The sequence below is a fragment of the Symsagittifera roscoffensis genome, chromosome 3 (genome assembly GCF_963678635.1).
Source record: "Symsagittifera roscoffensis chromosome 3, txSymRosc1.1, whole genome shotgun sequence".
NCBI classification, from domain to species: Eukaryota; Metazoa; Xenacoelomorpha; order Acoela; family Convolutidae; genus Symsagittifera; species Symsagittifera roscoffensis.
Window position 1 is genome coordinate 18,983,134 of NC_087064.1, and position 17,157 is coordinate 19,000,290.

A 17,157-nucleotide genomic window follows, 5' to 3' on the forward strand; every position below is an offset into this window, starting at 1 on the left:
GTTGAACTTTTTATTTCGTGGCTGTTTAAAAATCTCGAGGCAAACGCTATCGTTTTCCACTCTCTCCCTTGGAACTGTTCAAGTTTTGTCCCTAGGCCGTTGTGTGAAGCATTTGTTTTTAGTCTTGATTTTTCTTTGACGTCGAAATGACTATTCTCGGTAATATTTACAATTTCGGATTTTAATTTTTCAAATGCAGTGGAATGACTGCTAGCCCATTGGTACACTAATTTTTTGTTATGTAGAGGTCGTAGTGGGGAGCTAAAGAGAGACAGATTCGGAGCGAAATTAATATAATGTTTAATCGAACCGAAGAATGAACGAAGTTCGGAAATATTTTTGTTCGGGATTCGGAGGTTTTTTATAGCATCGGTTTTTCCGACCAATGGTCTTACCCCCGCTTCTGTAATTTTGATCTCGAGCCATTCTACCTTTTTCTGTGAAAATGCGCAATTCCCCCTTTTCACTGCAAAATTATTTTTGACTTTAGTTGCCAGAATTCTTTGTACGGTTGCTTTGTGTTCTTCAATAGTGCCCTTAGAGGTGCTATGTGCATTTATTATGTCATCTATGTAACAATTTGTACAAGGAATTCTTTTTAAAAGTGAGTCCATAACTCTTTAAGACGCGTTAGTCATATCGCCCAGTCCATAAAATCCAGTTAAAAATTTCCCAGTAGTATCTCTCCCTACAATACTAAAATTGAATTGGTTACTTGTCCTCGCGCATAACTGAAGTTGACTATACGCGTTCTTTAGATTGAGATTACTGAACCAGACCTGCCCGTAGGTCTTCTTTGACAATTGTAAGTCTACATTATCAATCAGTTCGTGGATATTGGGCATCTAGTATTTATTTTTAAAATCTGATTGTTCAGTAGTTTCGAATCTAGTGCGAGTTCATTTGAGCCATCGTTCTTTCTAGTTATAATTATTGGACTTATGAAGCAATCTTTGTCGCATTTCACCATTTTTTCAAAGTGGCCTTCTTTTTCCATCTTTTTTAGTTCCTCCTTTAATCCCGATAACAAATGTAACGGCACCCTTCTGCCGTTTGCTTGGACCGGTTAAAAAGGGGAACGGAAATGTGTAATTTTACGATCGTTTGGTATCTTTCCGATTCTACTAAACAGGGTTTTAAAATTCGCAAAAAGTTCTTTGTCAAAAATTCTAAGTAGTTTGACTCACTATTCCCCGATGGGTCGCTGACTGTACAGATCGGCACTTGACCCTTCTCCTGTTTCCTTTCAAGATTGCTGTTGCCCAGGATATTTCTTTCATGTCTTCCTGTAATGAAAAAAAAAAGATTCTCTTCGCATATCGTGGAACAGCAGTACAACTGTTTCGTACGTTTACCTACAGGTTGTATCTTCAAGTTAGGATAACGTAGTTTCAATTCATGTAATACGTTCTATTTTAAAAAACTCACTGGTCTGGCCGAATCTACAGGTATATTCATATTTACAATCATTTCCCACCCGAGTCCTATATTCAATAGTTTTTTCGTTTCCAATCCGTTTTGGTCGTAAATTGTCCGCACGCTCAATACTGAATAGTCGTCATGGTGACTTGACCGTTTTCATTCCAGGCGTTAATGACTTCAATAGTTTCTTGGTTTTTGCTCCAGGAATCTTCCGATGGGGCGTATTTACAGTTTTCGGTATTGACAGAGTCATTTCCAATATTTACAGATGGTCTTTTGTTCTTTGACTCTCATAATTTTGCTAATTGACCCTTATAGTTACAACTTTTTTTAAATTATATCTCTGGCCGGACCCACATTTAGATGTCCCCTACTAAAAGGATTTCCATATTTCATGCATGAGTTGCTTCTTTCGATATTTAAGCTTGATTTCTTTTTGACATAATTATTTCCCGTTGAATAATTTGAAGCTTGGCCTGTTGGTCGTTTTCGCCATATTCGTTAACTTCTGGTGGTTGAAGCAAACTTTTTCATTTATTAGGGCCTGGCTCAAAGCTTCAGATGGGCTGATGCTTGACGATAGTAGTTTCTGTTGGGTCTCGCGGATCTTCATATTGCAGATAAATACGTCTCTTATCCACTCTGCTTCATCAGATTCTCTGCAGTTGCACGTGCTAGCTAGATTCGTCAATGCTCCCCAGAAATGTTCGAAAGTTTCCCTATCTCTTTGTTTTCGATTTAAGAGTTTGTATCTTTTAAATGTGACGTTTGGACGTTTGGAGGTTTATCAAATGCAAGGTCCAAAAGATCCCAAAATTATTTAAAAGAGATAGATAGAGTTTCTACTCTACGTTTTTTTGAGAGAATCCCTTTTTCCCTTCATTTCCGATGGCTAAAAATAGGATTGATCTAAGCTTTTTGTCAGCTTTTGCACGTCTCAATCCTCCGAGTTTCTTTCTTTCGTCGGATATTCTTTTCTCTCCGGCGGCTTCGTAGGACTTCATAGTGGTTCTATTTCTGGCCTCCCGACTGGCTCGTTACCTTTCCGACTCACTTCTTGTGGACTGTTCGAGGATTGGAATCTGAATTTCTGGTACCTCTGGTCCGCTTAGATTGTCGATGTCTAGATTCTCCTTTGCTATGATGGCCAATTGAAATTGGTCGCTTCAGTGGGTCCAGGAATGTGGTGCTTCCATAGTGTGGTTCTGCCAGAATGCAGGAATTCCCCGCAGGTTCGATACGTTTGACTGCGCCATAATTAAGTATTCTAATGTTAAGCCTGAATATGTACAAGTATGTACATTAACTAATGAATTAAAAGAATAAAATGAGTAAGAAAGAATTAAGATGTCTATTCTAACCACAGCATTAAACAGTAAATGATCGACCGACGGTCGATATGAAGCATAAGTAGTAGGTATTTTATTAATGGCAAGGTCAATTGATTAATTAAAATGAACATTTCGCAACAGTTCAGACTGCTTTTTAAGGTCCCTGGAGCAGTAATAACAAGAAAAAATTTTATATATAAAAAAAACTATATATATTTCGTTCAAATGTGAGTTTTTTTTGTAAAAACACCCTCCCCCCGCATGCCAAACAAAGTTTTAAATGGATAGATTTCGCTCTTTGTAACACATCAATTATGTCAAAAAAACTTCTTTCAACCAATTTGGAACGATTTCTAAGACGGATTAAATCTCTGCTTACGCGTTAATAGCGCGAAATATATTCCAAACTGGCTAAAATTGCAAATTCAAACCCCCATAACTTTAGGAAAAATGATCACAGGTGAAATATCTTTTCAAATTAAAGCTCAGGACTTAAATACCTTTCGAATGCTTTAAAACAAATTTTGTCAAAAATGACTAGCTAAATAGTCGAAATTTGTCAGAAGAAAAAAAACGCACCCCGAGCACAAATATTCCATTACTTTCGTTACGAAAGTCGGAACAATAAGCACCTGCGCAGTGATATCACAAGTGTTTAAAATTTTGTTCACTTGTCCCAAAAGTCACGCTCTTTTTTAATCATTTCTCTAATTTTAACTTATTCAACATAAATTGTCTGATTGAAATGGACTGTTTGAATTCACTCTTCATTCCTCTCCCTTTTCTCACGTATTTTTGCTGAAACTTCTCATTTTGAAGTTTGCTATAAATAATTTGTTTGAATTGTCGTGGCACCGTTTTTTACACTTTCTCACTTTGTCAAGGCTATGTTCAATCGGAACAATTATGGTTGGGATGTTGGACACAATCTACAAGAATAGTTGGAAAATTTGAGTTTTTCTTGCATGTGCATACTTTTCCGAAATGCCCTTGGTTTTTTTTCCGCATCAAAATGACAAAATTTTTCATTTTTTCTGGACATTTTTTGGACTGTGCGGAATATTACTAGTGTTTTTAAAGTTTTTATGGTCAAAAGTCTCGAATCAAGAAATAATTTTTGTACAATTGCCCAAAACACGTGAATATTCAGTTCATGCTACTTTTACATCAAACGTTTATTATTGGATGGATCAGCTAAAACGAGCACAATTATCCACGTTATTTTGTTGAAACAAATGATTTTTGTACGTTTTTCACAAAATATTTTCAAATCAGCCTATCTCTCAGCGATAAATTGTTTTCGCCTCGCTTATTTGGCTGATGGCTCATTTTTAGGCCAACCGATCACTGTTTTGTTTTTAAAACTAAAAGCTTTGTTTTTTTTTTTAATAGTCAAATGCAAACGTAGACATGAAATTTTTCTACATAAGGCTTTGGAGATTGTATTTCGAGCAATATAAACGCACACCACACTTGATGCACTTGAAAATACATGTTGCATACTATTTCATTCATACTAATTTATTACGCTTTAACAGTGTAATAGCAAATTCATTTTAGATTCCAAATATCAAATTATACAAATTGATTCAAAAATCTGTAAAACTTGTTCACTACTTTTTATTTGAGAATACTTAAATCCATTATAATTAATCAATAACCACTATTTCAAATAATGCAATCCATTTGAATACCGAAAACTCAGTTTAGTTTATGACAGCATAAAAATAAGAAAAAATAGTTTTGATTTGAAGATGGAAGATTCTTTTGGAAGTAGACGATTTCCACAAATGACATCTATCCCAGAAAGCCCAGATTCCGCCGAGGTAGATTCAATCGAAGATGGATTTATTGGGAAATACGAAGCACAGTATCTACAATCACTAAGGCATGCTATGCTCACTTTTCATCAATTCCTACTGACTTCTTTTATCCCAATTCAGTGGTACAGTGGACAATTTTTTCTTCGAAGACCTGTGAATATTATTTTTCATTCGAGAAAATTTTCAATATCCACCATGCTTTTTTATAGCAAACTTCATCATAAATCATTTTTGACGCCGTCTTTCAAGACAAAAGTAATACCATAAGTGCTAACGCAGTAATACCGAAACTTCAAAACCCAGTCTTACGTTGAAATGTATTCGGACAATTTTTAACGACACTTTTCCACCACCAAAACTTATACCGCTGGCTCAGCAAATGTGTTAACTAGTAGCGCTAATTTAAAAACTTAAAATAAAGGTTTGCCCCTGTTTCTTTAAAACCAAGTTATGCAAAAATGCAAGGAGAAAACTTTTGAAGTAATATCTGAGCTTCAAAATGTTTTAGAAACTTGAAACAATATCATAGCTCCAAAAGTTTGCAAAAAAATGTTTTTTTTTAATAACATTTGTGTTTCGTTCTTCATATCCCAACTCGCGTTTTCAAATTACGCTGCGTTTGGCATGTGATGATGTATATAATCAGGGCCGTAATTCAAAATATAATTAGGGCCGTAATTGAAATGGATTTATTTTGTTGCTTACTCTTTAATTGGATGATTTATTTTGTGCGTTAATTATCTCGATTTGATTAAATGTGTCCAAATAGTCCTAAACTCAATCCCCCATATTTCAAGAACAGTTAATTAGTGGTGAATTGCTTTTTGACTTTAAGCCTTAGGACATTGATTTTTTTAGATGGTCTAAAACTAAAACGGTTTTCATAATAACGACATTAAAACAAAAATACCGAAGCTCAATTTCAACTGATGGTCTAGAATAGATGGTTTAAAAGGGTTTTCATAAAAACGATATTAAAACAAACAAGACTGCTCGTATCAGGGCGAAGCCCTGAATGTTCCGATCGCCTTTTAAAGTTCATGGAAAAACAATAACATAAATATCATTAACAAATTAAATGTAATAAAAAAATGAAATTTTTCTTTTAAATTTGAAATTTTTTAATGAAAATAATCACCCCACACGCCATAAAAAACTAAGAAAGAAAGATTTCGCTCCTTGTAACAAATCAATATTGGCAAATAAGCTTATTTTAATCAATTTGGAACGATTTCTAAGATGGATTAAATCTCCGCGCGTTAATTGTCAAAAATTGGCCAAAATGGCAATCTTTCAACCCCCAAAACTTTACAAAAAATGATCACAGGTGAAATCTCTTTTCAAATTTAAGCTCAGGACAACAATAGTTTTTGATTGATATAACAAAATTCCGTCAAAAATGGCTAGTTGAAATTTGTCTAAAGAAAAAAAAACCCACCCGAGCACAAATATTCCGTTACTTTCGTTACGAAAGTCGGAACAACAGTACCAAACAAGCTGATTATAAAACTAAGCAAAATTTTGGCAAGAATGCTCAGGGTAGTTTTGCGGGTAGAACTCGAAACCAAGAAGGAAAGGCTATGGTGCGGTTTCTAGAACAAAATTTTTTTCTTTCAAATTTTTGGCGTAAAATTCAGTCTATATTTCAATCCCTTATGATGGAGAGATCGAATGATGGAAAACTAACATCAGCCAATCAGAAATAATTATTCAAAAATCTGAAAAAAATTGCTAAAACTTCATATTCAGAAAAATAATAAAACTACCGAGAGCAAATTAAGCAGACAACTAGGATACTTAAAGGATAACTAATTCTAGAAAACAGAAATTAGCCCGCGCAGTATTTATAATGCATATAAAAGCTGACTTTCTTGTTTTAAACCAACACAGATAAAAAGTAGACCAAAGAGTTGTGACAAGCTAGATTAAAAACACTGGCCAATCAGAGTTTTAAAGGCTTTTTAGGAAAAAAATGTCGGTAGTTATGAACAATAGTTGCCCAAACAGCGCTGAGATTCATCTTTTTTATGATAGCCGGTTTTTTTTTCAGTGTGCTTATACACAACCATATTTTACAAAGTAAAACTTTCATATTATGTAGGGTATCTTAAAAAATGTACTCAGAAAAAAGTTATACGAAATCAATAGTTTTTTTTGAACAAAAAATATTTGGTGTTTTCGTCTTTTGCCGCAAAATTTGCCCAAACTGTCAAAGGATGCCGTCAATTAATTATAGAAGCTCCTCCAAAGTCAGTCCTGGACCTAATTGACGACATACTTGGACGACTTGGGGCAAATATTGCAAAACCAAAATTTTTTGTTTTCTGTTGCTTTTTAATTGACTAAAATTGATTTTTTTCATCAAACTTTTTTCTTCGTTTTTCTATTAAAGCTGCGAATGAAATTACAGTGCTGAATAAATTTACGGTTATAGTAATTAAAATATCAAACGTTAAGAAAACATTTTCCTGAGATTTTTTTGGTTTTGAAACTTTCTCGCTTGAAATTGTCCTATTTTTGGGAGTTATTAGATAGCCCCAACTTTAAACTGATCAAATGTTGCTCTTAAAGAATGCTACGTTTTCTGGCTATACCTATTTTAATGGTGCAATGCGATATGTTAAAATTACAGTCCGCACCGCATATAGTCAGTATAAAAGTTTCTAAGCATCTAAAATCATTTATCCACGAGGGAAAGGACCAACATACGAGCTGTACAGCTCATCACGGCGAACCGCTGTTGAGCCTGCTCTCACCCTTAAGCAACGAGCACAGATCATGGTGGGCTTCGAACATCCTACCTTTCGATTGAGAGCCGAGACACAACCACTTCACCACCGCTCCCCTTGGAAAAAGTTGCAAAAATTGGAACAGACAGAATTAATTAGAAAGAGCAATCTTTAAATTTTGGGAAATTTTAAATCACAAATTACAATTATTATGTGACCTCGAGGAATACTTTCCTTGTCGACCAAAACTTCTTATCATACAATTTCCATACATGAATAACTGCCAAGCATACAATTCCATAGGTACAGAAAACCTGCATGAAATTTCTATGATAAGCATTTTTCCATTAATGAAACTTGTATGATCTGCATTTTTTGTTCCGACTTTCGATACGAAAGTAACGGAATATTTGCGCTCGGGGTGGGTTTTTTTTCAGACTAATTTCGACTTTTTAACTAGCCATTTTTGACGGGATTTTGTTAAATCAATCAAAAGCTATTGTTGTCCTGGGCTTAAATTTGAAAAGAGATTTCACCTGTGATCATTTTTTGTAAAGTTTTAGGGGTTTAAAGATTGCCATTTTGGTCAATTTATGACAATTAACGCGCGGAGATTTAATCCATCTTATAAATCGTTCTAAATTGATTGAAATAAACTTATTTGCCATAATTGATTTGTTACAAGGAGCGAAATCTATTCTTTCATAGTTTATATGGCGTGTGGGGTGATCATTTTCATTTAAAAAATTCAAATTTCAAAAAAAAACTTTTTTCGTTTTTTTTTATTACGTTTAATTTGTTAATGATATTTATGTTATTACTGTTCAATAAACCTTAAAAGGCAGTCGGAACATTCAGGGCTTCACCCTGACGCGAGCAGTTTTGTTCATTTTTAGAATTTGCAGGTGACGAGTTTTTTTTAAATCTCAAATGGAGCAAAATTAGCTTTTAAGAACATCCCATAGGATGTGAATTCTCTAAACAGAGAAGATAACCTTAGAAAGTTTAGAGGGTTTAAGATATTGGAACCTCAACTTTCTCACTTCCTGCAGGCGACGCTCCCCGAGCAACAATTTCCTAAACCTTGTCCAAGGAGAACCAATACCAATTGCACCACGCATAAAAAAGCTACTTAGCTGATGGGGGAAATTGTTTGATAATCGTTTTAATCCAACACTTGACTTGATTGATAAGCATTTTCCAACTCTTTGCAATTCTGTATATGCAAAAACGAAATAAATTTGATTTCGCAAGAGAACTTTGCATAGAATTGTCTGATTTAGAACCAAAACAAACATCATGTTCTACGAGCGACGCAATACAAGGAAGCTCTGTGTGAACTTCCAACCCTCTTCCGATGAGGAGGGGCAAAAATCAACCCCCAAGCAGGAGGAAGGGGAGGGGGCTAATAAGGGAAGAAGACGGATGTCCCAACAGGATAGCAAGGTTTGCCGCATAGTTACATAACTTATAACTTATAACTTATAACATGGCTCATCTCCGGAAAAGGATTATCCGGCCGTCTAATTAAATAGCTAAACCAGTGAATTCAATAAACTTAACTATTGAATTTTTCAAACACATGCATTAGTTTGAAAAACAAGGGCGGGAAAACTTACATGTATATTGTGAAATGAATAAGTTTGTTTTTAATGGCTGACAGAATACAGAGGTAATTCCTTACAAAAAGCCTTACAACTTTGAATGTAATTTGAATGTAAAATTTTAAAAAATGTATTTAAATACAAAAATTTTTGAGGACAACCCGCCCCGCCCCACCAGCATCCGCGTTTGATTATTGGAAGAAATACCAACGCAGCGAATCTGGAGATTGCGATCTATAAATGCGTATAAAAACTTAATAAAAAACTTGATCTTTAAAAAAACAATTTCGCATTTTCTCGAAAGTGACAAAAAAACCCTTCTTCATAAGAAGTTTGAGATGCGGTCAGAAAAATAGAAGTTAATTTGAAGATTCTTCCCGCTTTGTGAGTTGTCAATACAACAGCTTCCATTAGATACTGAACACCTGAAAACTTTTTTAGAAACTTAAGAAAAGGACGTGTAGGATCACTGATGGCGTCCCAGGCAGTAAATTTGATACATTTTGTAAATTTCCAATTCAAAATTTTGCTGTAACTGCCTGAAAAAAAAATTTTTTTCTTCGAAACTTGAAAACGAAAAAAACTTAATTCCAAAGTTCCTAATGGTAAGCTCGGAAAAGACTTTTGATTATTATAACCGTTTGAGGAGAAGAGGTGCAAGGGGTGCAACTACCTGGAGAAGGAGCACTTCGTGAGCTTCAATCGACCAAAGCCCTGGTCCAAGGTGAAGACGTGGAGGAGTGACTTGCATCTGGACAGTGTAGACTTCGGGCAGACTGGTATCAACCGCAAGATCAGGTGGGCCATAAGGATTCTTTGGGGGGGGGGGGGGGGTAGTGGTGGAGGATATGGGTAAACGGATACGGGTATTTCGATCTCTTACTTGCATTTGTAAGTTTTTCGACTGCCCTTCTTGAAGTTCTAGATTCTAATTAAATTTTTATTCATTTCTCATTTTATGAACATCAAATAATTTCTGCTCGTTGATGATTTTCCGGAAAACCCAGAAATCTGTTTAAAGTTAATTGGAAACGACAGCTCGGAAAATATGTACTTACTTCATTTTGATTTTCAGCAAACACAAACTTGAAACTGCTTAACTCTATGAAGTAAATGAAAATCGAAATATCAAAAAAATGATCCCGAAAATATTGGCATTTTTTCCACTGATGCAGTCACATGGTAATGGCGTTCGTACAACAAAATTTTAACGCCAGAACTAAAAGTATGCAATCATTGAATTAAAATTTTTGAAAGCTGCTTTGACCGAAAGTCATCAGGCCAAAAAGTGGCGAGAAAGGAACAAAATAGCTATTCAGCTAGAGAAGTATATTGAGATTTTGCCTCTAAGTTAGGGGCGGATTTAAGGGGAAGGGGCGGACGCCACCCCCCCCCCCCCCCCCCCATCCCTCAAGGATTCGATCAAATGCCGACACAAAGGGTCCCCCCTTTGTACTATTTTGAGATATCCATTTTTGGCTGACTGACTCTAAAATTTTTTTGAAGGCGCCTTCGAAATTTTGAGGGAGGAGCGCGCGCCGAAAAAACGAGATTTATTGGTCAAAATTTTCCAAAAACTGCGCCTTTACGCAGATATCAAAGTAGTTGGTTGTTTTTTGAAATTATTTTTTTATGTCTCTGGTCTGGTTTAAACTCCACAGCTTATTTGAAATATTGTTGAATTGTTCACCAAAATTCTATCTTTTTTTCTCGGTCAATTCGACTTATTTGAAAGTCGACTTAAAATTGCGAAAAAAACAACATTTTGTGATAGTGCTGAAACTGATTGGCTAATTCTAGCCGATCAGATTGAAAAAAATAGGTTCATTTCATGATGTTGAAAAAAACCCGTGATTTCCTAAAAAATTGATTTTTTTACATTGTGGCGCCGTTGGAATATCCAGGGGGTTCAACTAAAACGAGCAACATAGTTGTTCCAATTTCGAAAAAAATGAGGAATATATATGCCTTGGGTGGTTTTTCAATCGGAAAATTTTTACAAAATAAGTTGAAGACGCGCAAGGATCGATCCCTAAATCTTTTGATCTGGAAAACAAAATGAACAAAAAAATAAAGTCTTACGTCTCCTCATTTTACTTCGGTACTCAAAAGGCTGTTAAATTAAATCATTTATTTTACACAGAGGCAAAGCTTCGCTCCGCAACCACTAGCGAGAACACGATAAAAAGCAGTTCTGTGAAGTGCCACAAGACTGCCCGTATCAAGGTGAAGGCCTGAAGTTTCCTTCTGCCTTTTAACGTCTATGGAAGCAGTTATAACATAAAAAAATTGAAGGTAAAATTTTTTTTTTTTAAATTTGGGATTTTTCGTGAAAGTCATGTTAAGTATCCAAGTGATACATTTCGCTCCTAGTAACAAATCAATTATGGCAAATAAGCTTCTTTCAACCAATTTGGAACGATTTCTATGAGGGATAAAATCTCCGCTTACGCGTTAATAGCGCGAAGAATATCGCGCGTCAATTGTCCCAAATTGGCCAAAATGGCAATCTTCAAACCCCCATAACTTTATCAAAAACGATCAAAGGTGAAAAACTTTTTCAAATTTAAGCTCAGGACAGCAATACTTTTTGAATGATATTATAAAATTACGTCAAAAATTGCTAGTCAAAAAGTCGAAATTTCTCTGAAGAGAAAAAACTATCCCGAGCACAAATATTCCGTTACTTTCGTATCGGAAGTCGGAACAATGAAAAAGTATAAATAAGACTCAAATTAGTAAAAGTTTGGTTATGTCTCGAATTTGCTTTGCAACCAAAAGCGAGATAGAGATTATGAGTCTCACGCACTAACGACGCAGCCACGGAAGCCTAATGAAACGCAAACACTGGCCACAAATAACGCAGAGAACAGATGCTAAGAATTTCCAATGCTACAGATCGTGATTATAACAAAACTACCACCAAACAAGCGAACACTTTTAATGAACACTTATTTGCGAGTTAGGTTAGAAAAAAAAGAAGATTCGTACTAACACACTATGCTGTGAGCTAGTGCAAAAATTGAAAGCAAAAGAGGAGAAGTCAGACGATTTTTCACCTAAAAGCTAAAAAGTTTTTGTTTCAAATAACTTTTAACTAAAAGTTGAGGAAGGCCCAAAATCAATGGTTGAGAACCATGAATGTAATGGTTTTCCCATTTAGACTGGTCGGTTGCTCGAACGAGGACAGTGCTGGGTAAGTAATCAGTGGTCACCATTCATGTTTACAGTGACCATACCCATCGTAAGAAATGTGGCATGTTTCGTCACTCACTCATTTCGCCCCTCACACATTTTGCCCCACAATCATTGCTCGACTTTCTGTACAAAATATTTGGGGCGAAACGTTTTGAGGGGCGAAATGTTCCTTAAACTTGAGAGGGGCGAAATGTGTGAGGGGCAAAACGTGTGTGGATTATTTGCATACGCATAAATAAAAACAAACAAACATCATCCTTAGATTCTTAGTCGTCTATCGTTTCCTGACTTTCCTGGCTACTTTTCTATATTTCCCTTTTTCATCTGGTCTTTTCAATTTTGATTTTGTGTCTCTCCCAATCAGTGATGTCCATTTAAAAAAATAATTTAAATTAATTTAAATGTTCATTTAAGTTTCAATTTATTTAAATGTGAAAGTATGAGCCCACACAACTAAAATTGAAAAAAAAAATACAAATTGCTCGGGCGGTGTTCGATCCGACGTCAAAGTACACAGTTTCGTTATGTCAATTAATTTCACTTTTTCCAGTTTAACGGAAAAAAGCGAGCAATCTAAGTTTTCACGACAAAATTGTTAAAAGTTTGTTGCAAGTAGATATGCAAAAAGTATTTATGCATATTTATTTTTTTTTTAAAACAGACTTAAGAAAAACTTTAAATAGTTCAGAAACATTTAAATTGATGCCAACATTTTTTATAATTTTCTTGAACAATTTAAATTTCAATTTTAATTTTTATTATTTTTTAAATGGACATAACTGCTCCCAATTGATTTTGGTGCATTTGAAAACTTAACTAGTCTTATGAATGGTAAAGTTGAGCAAAAACGAAATCATTTGGTTGATTTTTTAAGACTCATCAGAATTGAAGACCAGACTTAGACAACCCTTTCTTTCAACATTTTTATATTGTCTGCATTCCCATTTTGTTCATTATTGCGTACAGTCGGCTTTTGTTTCCAGTTTCAAAATGACTTTTAACTTACTCGATCTTTATCCGGTTTAGCAATACTTTTGTTGAAAAAGAACGACGGAATGAAATGTCAGATATGTTTCTCCTAACAAAAATTATGGTGGCGTACCATTACGTATTTATCTCTTTAAGTATTCTTTCTGAATTTTCGTTCCGGTCGAGCTCTTAGTTTAAAATATGTAATACGCAAGTTCGAACAAATTTATCAGCTAAATTATCAGAAAATAATCAAAATGTGAATATTAAAAAAGATCTATGTGTACTATATGATACGCTCCTTGTAAAAAATCTTACTATATGAGACGCCCCCTGGTAAGACTGGCTCTAAATAAACTTTTAAAACAAACTTTCCACAGAAAAAAAAAACAAAAATTCTAAATTGAAACTGGAAACAACTTATTGTTCTGCAACGGCACTGTCTACTCGCACTATTTCTTTGAGCTGCATTTGCATAAAGAAACAACAACCCCTCCCCAGACCAGATTTGTGTAAGTGAGTACACGCGTGTGCACTGTAGGGTGGTGAGCGAGGTGGGAGGGATTGAGAAGACTGCTCAGTTGACCATAGTGGCCGATGACACACACCCTCTGGTGGTGGTGGAACACTTATTGGATGACTGGAAACTGGACCTGCCCAACATCTGCATCAGTGTCATAGGCATGAAAATACACCACACCCAGCGTACCGGGGGGTTGCCATTTTTTTTGAAGAGTCCTCCCCCTTTGGATACTATGACGACAGTCATTTCTGAACGACCAAATTATAACAAATCGTACAAAAAGTCAGTGGTGTTAATAGATACAATTTTAGTAAGCATGAAAACCAAATCGTTCAAAAATTTGCAGCCAGTGGCGCCAAATATACAATTTTCTTGCTGAGCGACCATTTCGTGACTTTGACTGTTCCAGGCACTACTGGGAAACACGTGGTGATGCCTCCGCGGTACCTGGCCAGACTGAAGCAGGGATTGTTGTCTGCCGTCAGCTCCACCTCCTGCTGGGTGCTCACAGGGGGAACGAACCAGGGTCAGTAAAATACACATTTTTAATATGAGGAAAACCCTCGTGGCCGAAGAACCTAATGACTGAAAATTATTCTCGCCAATCAGAAAACAGTATTCACAAACTCGCGAACAATTAGCTTGAAATGATGATCAACGAAATTTCTACCATCAAAAAGACGGCAATGGCTTGGAAATTTTGTGCATTTGGCCCCTAATTGTTATTGCCAATTAATTATTACCAAGCTAAATGATTCTGAGTAATGAAAAGGCACGCCAAAAATGCCTCATCATTGTTTGAAATTCGCTCTAAAAACGCTTGAAATTAATCATAGATTAAAAAAATTATGTTGGAGCTATTATTCAACTTTGCTTGGAATATCCAGGAGTGGACGCCATCGCATGTGATGCTCTGAAGAATGCCCAACTGACTAGCTGGATGGGAACCCAGGACGCCCCGGAGTTCGAGATACTGGGAATTGTGAACTGGAACTGCATTTCCCAGCACCAACACATCAGTCGCTGGGCATTCGATACAAACAACCAAAGCACAGCCAACAAAAAATACAGCAAGGGTGAAAATAACCCAAATGAAGTGGAGCCGTTTGAGTACCACGTCAGAAAAGCCACTTTCGATTCAACCACAGGTATAAATTATTTGCAAATGTCGTTCATGAATATTTAGAAATCTATTACAAATGCTAGTATAAAAAACGTGCTGTGTTTTTTGACGGAGGTGGTTATTCATGTCCGTTACGTTTCGCTGAAGACTCAGTTGGTTTCAAGCTCTAATTCATTTTATTGGTGTCTAGTTGAGAACTTTATGATCAGTTTTTTCCCTCAGTTTGCGCTATTTTATTCTCGCGGATTAACCGTAAAAAAAACTGGAAATTAAGCGTGCAAAAATGTCAAAACTAACAGTGTGTTACAATAAATGTAATAAAAAAAAGATCTTTTTTTTCTAAAATTTGAGATCTTTTGTGAAAATCATCCCCCCACACGCCGTATAAAGTATAAAAGGATAGATTTCGCTCCTTGCAACAAATCAATTATGGCAAATAAGCTTCTTCAACCAATTTTGAACGATTTCTAAGACGGATTAAACCTCCGCTTACGCGTTAATAGCGCGCAACATATCACGCGTTAATTGTCCCAAATTAGTAATCTTTAAACCCCCATAACTTAACAAAGTATAATCACAGGTAAAATATCTTTTCAATTTCAAGCTCAAGACAACAACATATTTTGATTGACATCATAAAAATTGGTCAAAAATGGCTAGTTAAAAAGTCGAAATTTGTCTGAAAAATAAACCTAACCCGAGCACAAATATTCCGTTACTTTCGTTACGAAAACAGTAACAATAATTTTGTGAAGAGAGATATTTTGCTCTACAGAAATTTATCATGAGTTGCGTTTTCATTATCAATTATAAAAATCTACAGCGGACAATTATTAGTTCAATGCATAGTCAAATCGGCGATTGTTTCCCCCCTTAATTCTGGTTGCCAAACTTTTCCAAAGGGTCCCCCTTTGGTATATATTTACGACATTCATTTTTCGTGAACAACCTCAAAATATTTCTAAAAGCAAATAAAACTATTTTTGAGGGGGGAGCGCGCGCCGAAAAAAGCGACTTTTTTTGGTCAAAGTTTTCCGAAAAATGCCTAAAAACGCCTTTTTGGCCTGTGTTTTGAAACATTTGCCTGCGGCGAAGAAAAATTTTCACAAAATACAGTTGTTGTACTTTTATAGGAAAGCTCGGAAAATCAAATTGGTCGACCTAAAAAAAAGTTGACAAAATTATTTGAAAAAACCGCCGCCCTAGAAAAATTTCTGCGCACGCCACTGATGAAACAACTCATGATGCATAAAAATTCCAACACTCTCATCTAAAAAATATTTATTGTTCAAGACGGGATTTGAGCGGTAGCCTGTTCATAATTATGCAAAGAGAGATACAGTGCTGATTTAAATTATCCGGACAAAACGAACAAAACTTGAAATTTCCAACATGTTTTTCTCAAACTGGGTTATGATTAAACAAAAAGTGAAGAGAATAAAAGTTGCTTAAAATTTCACCAGAATTATTATGGTGCCATTTTTTCTCCGAAATTTTCAACAAAAATTTTACCCCAAAAATGGGTTATTTGGTTTTTTTCAAAACAATCAAAAATTACATTGAAACTACTTTGTTATTTGATAAGAAGATTATATCACAAGAAGCTTCTTACACAGCCCAACAAAATTCTAGAAAGGTTAAATATCCAAAAACCTGTATAAAAGAAACTATTTTTGCCTGATTTTTAAATAACGTGATTTTTACTGTATAAAACCCAAAATCTTTGATTGAAAACAAAATTTAAACATTTTATTCAAATATTTGGAGATTTAACCCTTGTAGAAATTTGTTGGGCTGTAGAAGAAACTTCTTGTGATATATATTCCTCATCAATTAACAAAGTAGTTTCATTTTATTTCTTGATTTTCTGAAAAAAGACCCATTTTTGGTGTAAAATTTAGGTTGAGAAATTCGGAGAAAAAATTGCACTATATTAATTGCGATGAAAGAACTTTTGTGTTCTTCACTTTTTGCCAAATCTTAACCCAATTTGAAATAAAAACGTGTTTGAAAAATCAAGTTTTATTCATTTTGTCCAGATAATTTAAATCAGCACTGTAGTTTTGATTCGAAAAAAAACTGGTATTTATCAAATTTTACCATCAATCTAAACTTTGTTAATAAATGAAAAACGATGATAACGTTTTAATCTCAGAACCACGTAATAAAATTGTTACAGTGCAAGTCCCACAAAGGCTGGCCTTTCTGCGCTTTCTATGTTTACATGTAAACTGATACATGTAAACTGAGTACTTGACTTTTTCGAATAATTGAATAAAAAAAAACTTTTTTTTTAAATTGGGCGTTTTTAGACATCCAATGTCTCAATATACCGAGGAGATACTAACCGAATCGCTTTTCTGCCCTAAATTCCTCCTAATCAAAACAATAGGTTAGCATGCCAAATAAAACACGGAGTGATGATAACACGAAAG

General features: G+C 35.1%; 1 protein-coding gene across 9 annotated transcripts in view; it reads left to right on the plus strand.

The window, feature by feature from the left end:
• LOC134841325 (transient receptor potential cation channel subfamily M member 1-like) overlaps positions 1-17,157 on the plus strand; it is a 106,892-nt gene that overhangs the window by 52,929 nt on the left and 36,806 nt on the right. For 6 of the 9 annotated variants that reach the window (XM_063857239.1, XM_063857237.1, XM_063857236.1 and 3 more), the window contains 6 exons: positions 8,589-8,751; positions 9,556-9,707; positions 12,073-12,105; positions 13,618-13,757; positions 14,009-14,125; positions 14,487-14,747. In XM_063857239.1, the coding sequence (XP_063713309.1) occupies positions 8,605-8,751; positions 9,556-9,707; positions 12,073-12,105; positions 13,618-13,757; positions 14,009-14,125; positions 14,487-14,747 (850 nt within the window). In that variant the 5' untranslated portion in view covers positions 8,589-8,604. Of the gene's footprint in view, positions 1-4,528; positions 4,642-8,588; positions 8,752-9,555; positions 9,708-12,072; positions 12,106-13,617; positions 13,758-14,008; positions 14,126-14,486; positions 14,748-17,157 lie in introns of those variants that run through there. The other 3 variants (XM_063857231.1, XM_063857233.1, XM_063857232.1) reach the window with 2 other exon arrangements.